General features: G+C 35.7%; 1 protein-coding gene across 1 annotated transcript; it reads right to left on the bottom strand.

The window, feature by feature from the left end:
• Positions 1-1,855: 1,855 nt before the first annotated feature.
• LOC113737728 (putative late blight resistance protein homolog R1A-4) lies at positions 1,856-7,487 on the bottom strand. Its single transcript, XM_027264910.2, has 2 exons — positions 2,445-7,487; positions 1,856-2,137 (listed from the first exon to the last, which is right to left on the bottom strand). The coding sequence occupies exon 1, from the start codon at positions 6,892-6,894 to the stop codon at positions 2,491-2,493; it is 4,404 nt and encodes a 1,467-aa protein (XP_027120711.2). The 5' UTR covers positions 6,895-7,487; the 3' UTR covers positions 1,856-2,137; positions 2,445-2,490.
• Between the last annotated feature and the right edge of the window lie 3,012 nt (positions 7,488-10,499).

Genomic DNA, 10,499 nt, shown 5'->3' with positions numbered 1-10,499 from the left:
CAAGAATTGGGGCTACAAAAAAGAGTAAATTTTATATACACTGTCACTATATATATTATCATGATTGGATGGATGATACATGAAGAAATTTTAAATTTTAAATTTAAATTTTATGCATGTATTATATATCTAATGGTGATAGTATATATATATATATATATACATTGGCAGCGTATATAAAATTAATCCTATAAAGAAATTCGAAAGACCTGCATAATCCTTAAAGTGTTAGTTCTTTCTCTCTCACACATAAGTCCTATTAATAGCGACTTAAAGTGCATTCTCTAGCTTGTATTTTGTGGGCTAATGGAGCTAAACATTTATTCTTCGGCATATTTACTTAATGAAAGTTATTGTAAAGCAATGCAGGAAACCTCCATAAGCATTGAAGTGCTTATTAAATAATTAACAACCTCCATTTGTGGAAACGTTCTTCAAATTCTTTTATTTCATAACGTTAGTCGAAGTCGGTCGTTTGTTAAACACGTTTTTTCTTTCACAAATTACCCCATTTCCATGCAATGGTTAGAGTCGAAACGTTTTACTATGCACATTTCTGCTCGCATTTTTTTTTTTTTCGATATATGAACAATTAATTTAAGAACCCAGAAACTTTCATATTGAGGCATTGATGGTTTGTTAATGGTCTAATAGGAAGGTGACAAGAACATCCCTCCTAACTTTCTTATTATGTTGATTACTATCTACCTGTATTTAGATTGTCATAATTTGAGAATTATTGTATCAAACTGTTTATTTAAAAAAAAAAAATTTGGTAGACAATGAATCTATGTAATCTAAGTGTACTTCAAATGTTATATTTGTTCGTGTTGATACTTTAATATCATAGTAATATTTATTTTTTTACCAGAATTACAAAAAGCTAATTCTTAAGACAATTCAATAATCATGCTTGAGTTTTGCTAAAATATATTGGGTAGGTTGGCACATTCAACTTTTATAGCCATTAGGCGCAATAAATAATGGGGTAAATTATCTTTTACCCCCTGTGATTTGGTGATTTATCATAAAACTCTCCAATGGTTTAAAAACCTATAAATAACCTTCTCATGTTCTGGGTTAAGGTGTCACTGTTAGTTTTTCATTAAAACTAACGGTCAATGGATAGTAGAGAGTCAAAGTCAAATTAATAAATTGACAAAGTTATCCTTTCATTACCCTTTTTTTTCCTCCAAACATAAAAAGGAAAACAATTGAAATAAAAAAAATATATAAATAAGAACTAGAGAATATCATTAAAGATTTGGTTTAAACACCTATAATGATATTTGTAGTTAAAAAATATTTCATATTTTTTGTTTCTTATTTATTTGTTTTATATTTCCCTTCCATCTTTTTATTTCTTATTTATTTTTTCATTTCCTTTCCATCTCTTTTGTATTTGGAGAAAATTAAGTTTTTGTAGGCCAAAATATAGGCTTTCAAAATCAACTCTTCTCTTCCCAAAAAAAAATGAGAGAGAAACAAAAGGAAAAAAGAAAAAAAAAGCAAAAAAGTAGTGGAAGAATGAATTTGTTAATTTATTAATTTGACTTTGACTTTTCATTATTGACCGTTAATTTTAACGATGACATTTTAACTCAAACCATGAGAAGGTTATAAATAGGATGTTCAACAATAAGGGGGTTATGTGATAAAATACCAAACTACAGAGGATAAAAGGCAATTTACTGTAAACAATATCCAATCAATTTACCCTAAATAATATCCAATCAAATAAATCCTCCAAACCTAGCATAAATTGTCCCTACTGCCAAGATAAAAAATATGTGTGTGTGATTATAATTACAAAAAATAAACTGAAAAAGGAAAGTCCTTGATGATGAAAGGCAACTGTAATTCAATTTCATCAAACAAACATTCTCAGAACACATCTACAAGCAGGCACTGTATGATAAATTCAAAATAAACAACCCACTATATGATAAAAAGCAGGCGAAAAAAAAAAGTAGGTAATCAAAATAAATCACATTGTCACATTCGTTCCAAAGATCAAAAGCACAATACAGAGCATGGAAAAGGGAAAGCTCCAGTGTAAGGCAAAGCTTGGCCAAAAGTTCTTGCTTGTGGTGAACAGGGGCTCTCAAGTTTCGATTGAGCCTTGCCAGCTACAGACCTGGGAAAGGGCAAGAAAAATGGTCTCAGAAGACAAGAATCAAACGTGATTTCTCAAGCCTAAACGTTAGATAAGAAGTTAAAATGAAAGCGGCTATTTTTGAAATTGGCATAAAGGTTTGACAACCTAAACACCCGAATTACTGCTGGCATGTACAGAATAACATTCAATGAGTCCCAACAATTTCTAGTTATCTATATTTTTCAGCTAGCATATGTACTCCAGTAAATATAAATAAGAGGAATTTCATTTCACAAATGAATGGAGAAAATGGGTAGGTTGCTGAAAATTCATACAATAGACTTACGAGTGATCAGAGGAAGTATAAAGAGGTTTTATCCAATTCATGCTGATCATGATCTCCAATATGAACTCTTTATAACGACTTTGACCTCTCCTGTTTCTTTACTAATATTCAGGGCCGATCCTTCGACAGATCGTCCACACCAATTCACTTCAATCAATTGCAGTGAAAGTATATCCACAAAATCCGACGGAATTTCTTCAAGGTCTTTGCAATTTTGTAAGACAAGTCTTTCAAGCTTGGGAAAATCATCACAAGAGGCATTCCATTGAACAATGTTCAAATTGTCTAAGCTCAAGAACTTAAGATTCTGAAACTCTTCTTCCACGTCCCATATCATCCCCTCAAAGGCACCAGAAAGTAACTTGAGAACTTCCAGGTTTGGTAGTCTCCCAATTGTGGAGATATGACTCCATGGAAGGCGAAAGTTTGATAAAGTCAATTTCTTTAGATTCAAAGGGAGGATGAACTCGCCATTGTTAAGAGGGCTTCCATAGTAGAATATCTTGAGTGACTCCAAATGAGTTAGACATTTCAATCTCGGAAACTGATTGCAGTTCGTGGAAGAATCTGGTGATTCATAGAATATGCCACTCAGTTTGCAAAGATTTGGAAACCTCTTCAGCATCCTTTCTGCATCTTCACCACAAGAAAGAGACAGGCAGGAAAAACTGACCAAATTTTCTAAAACAGAGCAGTTTTCAGACACTGCATCATCCAAGTTGAAAGCAACATGGATTTTCACATGAAGATGCCTCAGACTTGTCAGGCTCCAAATCGTATCTGGCAAGATGATCTTACCACTCAATCCTTTCACAATAAGAGTTTCCAGTTTCCTGAGGTTGCCTAATGATTTTGGAATAGATGTCACATACCCCCCAACAGCTAAATATCTCAAGTGAATCAGTAGTCCAATTTCGACAGGAAAAGAAGCCATGTCCATGCATTCGAAATCCAACACCTTAAGTAATTTAAAGTTGTGCAAAATTAATGAGATGTCGTAAGGCCGTCTAGTTTTGGAATCTGTAGAGGCAAAAAAAACCAAAGAACGGGTGCCCAGGCCAGAAGGTCTTGATCCAAGAAAATGATTTTGCTTCAGACTTACAGCCAACCGATAGGATGCAAATGAAACAGGAGGCAAATGGTAAAAATCAAATTCAAAACTATAATCTGAACTGGGAAACCAAGCATATGGCTTATCACACCTGGTTACTAACTGAAAGAAGTTTGCTTCTTCGGCTTTTGACAGACAGAAATCAAGCATAAAAGAGTGAAGACGGCATGCTTTGACTTTGCCATTGGATCTTCTTTTGGAGATTATTACCAAGCTTGCGTCAATCAACTCCATCAAAAAATCCTCTGCCAAATCTTCAAAGCTCTTTGTCTGCGTTTTTGGTATTAACCCTTCTGCAAGCCACAACTGAATCAACTTGCTAACAAGAATATCTTTGTCTTTACCAAGAACTCCCATATAGAGAAAGCATGGTTTTAGATACTCGGGCAAGTATTGGTAGCTTAGTTCTGGGACTGACTGGCCCTGAGCTTCTGGGCCATTGAGTACCTGGGAGCTCAAGCTGTTTGCTATTTTCTTCCATGAATTTCGGCTCTTTTCTGTCATCTTCAGTATACCAGCTACAGCAACAATTGCAAGAGGCAATCCTTGACATTGCCTAGCAATTTCTTTTCCAACTGCCGCTAACTCTTTGGGGCAACATTCTACCTTGAATACCTTCTTTTCTAACAGCTGCCAACTTTCCTCATGAGAAAAAAGGCTAAGAGAAAGAGGACGACTGTCTGGTTTAATTTCCAAGGCCACTCTGTGGAGGCGACTGGTGAACAGTATTCGACTTCCATTTCCATCATCTGGGAATGAGTTTTTCAAGTCGTTCCAAACTCCAATACCCCAAACGTCATCCATAACTACGAGATACTTGTTTCTCTTTAACAACTCACGCAATTTATCTTGGAGATCTTCATCCCTCATTTGGCGAATCTCTTCTGTAAGCCCATGAATCCCTGTTAGAATTTCGAGCAACAATCTCCTTTTCTCATATTCTTGGGAAACAGAGCACCATGCACGAAGATGAAAGTGACACATGACTTTAAGACTGCTGTACACCTTCCTCGCCAACGTTGTCTTGCCCAAACCAGGCATTCCAGCAATAAAAACAATATCCAGCCTTGAGGATCCTCTAGTCAGCTGGTTGAGAATTTCATTTTCTCTGTTACTGAGATCCACCACAATTTCATCGATCGCCGGTGTACCATCCCTTGGAAACGTACCGCGTGAAACGTGGGTCACATTTTCGGGATCTAGGACTTTAGCATCACCGATGGTCAACTGAATTCCACAGGCCTTCTCATTAACAACTCTTAGCTCCTGCAGTACGTCATTTAACCAGAAGAAATCCTGCCATTGAGCATCAACCTCAATTGAATCAATCACATACTCCGCTTTATACGCCAAATGGATGATTTGATTACCAATATCTTTCAGCTCCCGATCCTCTTCAATCTGTAACTTTGAAACATCCACAAGAAAAGAACTCAATGACTGGAGATGTAGTTGAATTTCTTCAATGTGGTGCTTCACCAATGCAATTGACACAGGATCATATTTCAGCAGCTCCACAAGGTTTCTTGACAGAGAATCAACGAAATTCAAATTCAGTCTGAAAGTCCTAGGGAAAGCAAACAGTGGAAATTGGGGAATTATCTCTTTGCACTTTGCCTTCATCAACTGGTTCATCTTATCTAACAGCTGAGAAAATGAAAGGATCATTTCATCTTGTGCGATAAGAAAAGAATGATTGAAAATTGTTAGACTCCTGAAAAAAACTTCAATTGGTTTGAAGGCTCTGAAGACGTCCTTTCTATTCTTCATTCGCTCATCTGAGAGAATTAGTGAAAAGTACTCAAGGTTCTGAAGATGAAGTACAATTCGATCTTTCCCACCAGCCATGGGAGTTGGGTCACTTTTCAACAGTAATAACTCCGTTAGAAACAACTCTTCCCTGAAAATCACAATCTTAAAAAAAAGTAGGAGAAGTGAGTTCTTCACTATAGGTCCAGTGATTTTCTTGTCCCTAAATGACTGATGAAGAGATTCTACTTCCTCAAACAATGATTCAGTGAATGCCAACATCGTTTCCCCATCCTCAATCTTCTCAAGGGGTAAATTTTTGGAATATATGCTCAGATTTCTCGGGATATCTTTCCAATCTGAAAGCATACTGGAGGAGGATGACAAATTGCTGCTAATTTTGCTCATATTACGAATTTGCACCACGAGGGAAAGCTCTGCTCTGAGAAGACAAATTCTTGTAAGTAACTCAGAGCACTGAGGAGAGTCATTTAGTTTATGCCCCTTGCGACTATTCGCTTCAAAGAGCGACGCCATCTCAACGAGCATTGCATTGATTTCTGGAAAGAAACTTTGTACTGCATCCTTGTTCTTTAATTTAGTTGTAGCGTCAACAAAAAGAGTTACCAGGGAAGACACCTCTTTTCGAAAATCACCATGTTCAGAATTAAAGAGATAGTTGCAGAATTGCATAACAATATCCATCTTCTCATCCTCGTTATTATTACTGCAGCAGAGAGCCAAAAGGAAATTGAGATGGAACCTCATGAAATTGGGATTTCTTGGATGAATCTCATGGTGCAAATCCTCCATGAACTTACTCAGCTCACCTTTTTCCACTTGGATCCGGCCTGTTTTGCAATCCAACCAGTGATCAGAACACCGATTTGCAATCCGAAGGACCAAAGATACCACATGACCGAGGGAGGCATCAATACCAGGCACTGCATCATCTGTTGTTGCTCCTGCCCCTGCTCCTCCCAGGTATGGGAATTTGGGATCGATTAGTAATAGACCAAAGTAACGCTTGATGGACTTTAGACTGTTGTAGAAGGTAAAGACTTGATCCCGTATACCAAAGTGTTCATGAACCAAGTGATCTAGCACAATCTGCCTGATTCTGAGCACGTTTGATTGTGCATGGCTGACAAATCGTGGCCAAAAGGAAACACCAAGAGTTGCAGGAGGCATCAGCTGTGATTGGAGTGAGCTGCTGATGGTGCTCCCTCCTGTTGAGCACGACGAGTACAGATAGTCAAGAGCTTCTCCAACTTCAGCCATCAATCGCTTGGTTTTTGTTTCACAATCACGAGCTAACTGGAGAAGGAACTGTGATTCTGGAACCTCATTGTCCTCCTCCTCTCCATCAGAAATACGATTAAGGTCATGGGCAATCTCCTCGGCTGCAGCTTCAATCTTGAGACCTGCATCACTCCCCTTATGACAGGACTCCCAAAGAATCCTCAGAACCCTCCAGTCCTTGTAGACCTGCTCTGCAGTGACCGATCGACGCCGTAACCCTTCCAAAACAGAATCATGGGCATGGGCAATCTCCTCGGCTGCAGCTTCAATCTTGAGACCTGCATCCATGGTTTAAAGTCACGGTCGCGGTCGCGGGCGCGGTCCGGGACGTTCCACATCGGTCTCGGCATATCGGTCGCGGTCTCGGTGAGACACAAATTGTAAAGTATTTAATATTCTAAAAATTGTTAATAATATAAAAAAGTAGGCTAAATAAAAATAATTAAAAAATAGCAAAAGAAATGGCCAAGTCAATCCGTCACGGTGTGATTCGGCTGATTTCTCGTCTTGACTCGGGATAACTCGGAGTAACTCGGTGTGACTCGGCCGAGTCAATCCGTCGCGGTGACGACTTGGCCGATTTCTCGACGAGTCAAGTATTTCGGTATCGTTTCATCACGGTATCGTATCGGTAGGGGCCGAGACGGTGACGACTCGGCCGAGTCGTCTCGGTCTCGGCCGAGACTTCGAACCATGCCTGCATCACTCCCCTTATGACTGGATTCCCAAAGAATCCTCAGAACCCTCCAGTCCTTGTAGACCTGCTCTGCAGTGACCGATCGACGCCACAACCCTCCCAAAACAGAATCAAGGCGATCCAAACTAGAAGCCGCGCCGCCACCACCAGAAGCCATTATCTTTAAAATTTAAGAATGCAAAAAGTCGTCTTACAACAACGTTTTCTACCTACTGTAGAGTTGTAGTCACATGCATATTGTTAGTATTCTGACCAAAATAAAATAAATAATTGACGACTAATTAATCAAGATGATTTTTATGCATACACGAAACTATCCGCCATGTGAATTGATGTTTCGAACTCAACGACCCCATTTGAATTTCAAAGGCCAGAAAAGAAAATAAAATTATGGAAACGGAAGTCTAGAGACTGATGATACGTTTGATAAACCTGAAGTTTAAAAACTGAAATTTAAAATTTGAATTTATTAATTATTAAATTATTAAATATTAAATCTAATATATTTGAGTGTGTATCAGATTTAGCAATAAGTGAATTGCTTATCACTTATATTTCGAAATAAGTTTTGCCTGGTAAATTCAGTATCACTTAATTAATTCAAATATTCAATTTTTTGTTATCAAATACATTTGAATATGTTAAGATCTGAATCCATTAAATTTAAATGATGAATTGAATTATCAAATTAGATCTAAACATGTGCAACAACCCGACTTCATTGTTTTACTGTAGTATTAATATATTGGTTCCACTGTCTTGATGGTTAGTGCCAACTGCTAGGCAGCGATTAGCAGTTGAGAACTGAGCAAGTAGTAGTATGAGATGACCCTTCCTTGATTAATTGACGACTAAAATTATTCAGATGTTGATTTTTTTTAGACAAATGATATTGGCATTCCGATAAAAACTCGATATACTCCACCCTTGTTTTTTTGCTTAATGAAATGACACAAAAATTTATAAAATTTTTTGGGAAATTAAATTGATGACGGAGCCAAGGGGGGCTGAGGGGGGCCATAAGTTTTGAAAAATTTAATTCATAATATGTAAATATATGTATAAGACAAAGTTGGCCCGTAATTTTTTACAATTTTAGTTTATATTATGAGAGTTTATATATATATATATATATATATATATATATATATATATATATATATCTATGTGCGTATGAATTAGCCACCTTTGATTTAATTTTTTCTTCAAAAACAGTTATTTATTTTTTATTGTGCTAATTATTTAATGTTCAAAAAATTAAACATATAATTTGATGATCCAAAGTAAATTGACCCAATTTGATTTATTATAATAAAAGACTCAATTCATAAATATCAATGGGTTAAAACAAAAATAATTACTTTATTGGTCCATATACAAATATACAACTTTGCCTAATTGATAAAAAATTTAAAATTAGTGATATATCCTCTTGTTGACCCATATACAAGTATACAAATAATTACTTTAAGGTTTGGTGAAGATAAGAAATTGAGTGATCCATCTTGTTGTTGACATATTGATTATATTTATTCTCACTCTTCCTGTGTCAATTATAACTATAGAACGGGCATTTTCAATTATGAATATAATCAAAACAAAGTTCCAAAACAAGATAAAAAATAATTTCATGAATGATTGTCTAACAATGTACATAAAAAAAGGTAGTTGTTTAAAAATTTAGGACTAATTCAATTATGGATGAATTTAGTTCTATGAAAGAGCGTAAAACTCAATTTAGTTTTTAGAAAAGAGGTTGAAATTTCAATGCATGCTAACATAACTTTTATCTTTTATTAATTGAAAATAGTTATATTTATATTGCATAGTTATATTTTTGTTTTTGCACAAGTGACATATTGGAGCATCTTCTCATAATATACAATTTGGATAGTTTGTGATGTTATAAGATATTTAATCAAAGGTTATTTTTTGTCCTAATTTTTGTTATGACTATGCTGCATATTTATGAAATAGACATACATTTATAATTAAAATCAATATTTGATATTTTAAGATGTTATATATTTAAATAAATGAAAATTATTTTAAACATAACATATTAAGGTAATTTTATTTGAAAAAATTTTGGGCCCCTTCCCAATGAAAAAATCCTGGCTCCATTCTATAGTCTATAGAATGTACATTTTCAATTATGAAGATAATCAAAACAAACCTCCAAAATAAGATAAAAGATGATTTCTTGAATAATTGCCTAACAATGTACATAAAAAATAGAAGTTATTTGATAGGGTGTTAATTGTTAGTAATTTTATTGTTAATTTTTCCCATTGTCCTTGCCAAATATTGTTTAATTGTTAATATATACTTATATTTGGTATTTGGACCTATCTGCAGGAAGTGGACCTGAAAAATGCTAAAAAAAGGGAAACCATCTTGAGGAAAAGACTCCGAGCGTGGGAGACTTCAAATTATCCACGAGCCTGGCCCACGTGGTACTGGAACCGGATTGCACTTCTTTTTTCGCGGATTAGGAGTATCTTGGAATATTGAAGTCTTTGACTATCAAGAGGAAACTAAGAAAGAAGGACTTCAAAGAACTTCACTTTATGTACACTCCTTTCTTAATTGCGTGGGGACCACGAGAAAGCATTATGGAGTCATTTTGCTTTTAAGAGACAAATGTACAGAGGCTAGGGATGCTTAGTTTTTAGCATAGTTTTTAGTTTTCTTTCTTTTTCCTTGTTAGGCGCGTGCCTACTGTTCGACAATATTCCCCGTCGGAAAAAACATCTTTTATTTCTCATTTCCTAGTGAAAAACTTAATGCCTTTGCAATTAATTAATTTGCGTGGCGATTTTCTCATGCGGCGTGGCTAAGCCTCTCATTTAGTCGAAGGCGCGGTTCTAAATATCTGTGAGATCGAATTAATTGTATTTATTTCTTTTATTCATTGGTATTTGTACGTCTTCTGATTTAATTGCTTATGCTTGTTATGTTATTTGAATGTCAAGGGCCCGATATTCGAATTAACCTAATGATCTAATGCCAAATTAATTGATTGAATCCGTAATTGTTCAATTGGTTAATGCCAGTGGCGACTAGCGTGATTGGTTTCATGTTAGGGAAACGTATGATCTAATTTAAACAAACCCTCGTAGCGTGTTTATTGGTTAGGGTTGGGTTTTTCTAATTATTAATGCAATCGAGTAATTAAATCCTACGGTCGTACCTA

This window comes from Coffea arabica, chromosome 3c (genome assembly GCF_036785885.1).
Source record: "Coffea arabica cultivar ET-39 chromosome 3c, Coffea Arabica ET-39 HiFi, whole genome shotgun sequence".
NCBI lineage: Eukaryota > Viridiplantae > Streptophyta > Magnoliopsida > Gentianales > Rubiaceae > Coffea > Coffea arabica.
This window is presented reverse-complemented; position numbering and strand designations above follow the sequence as displayed.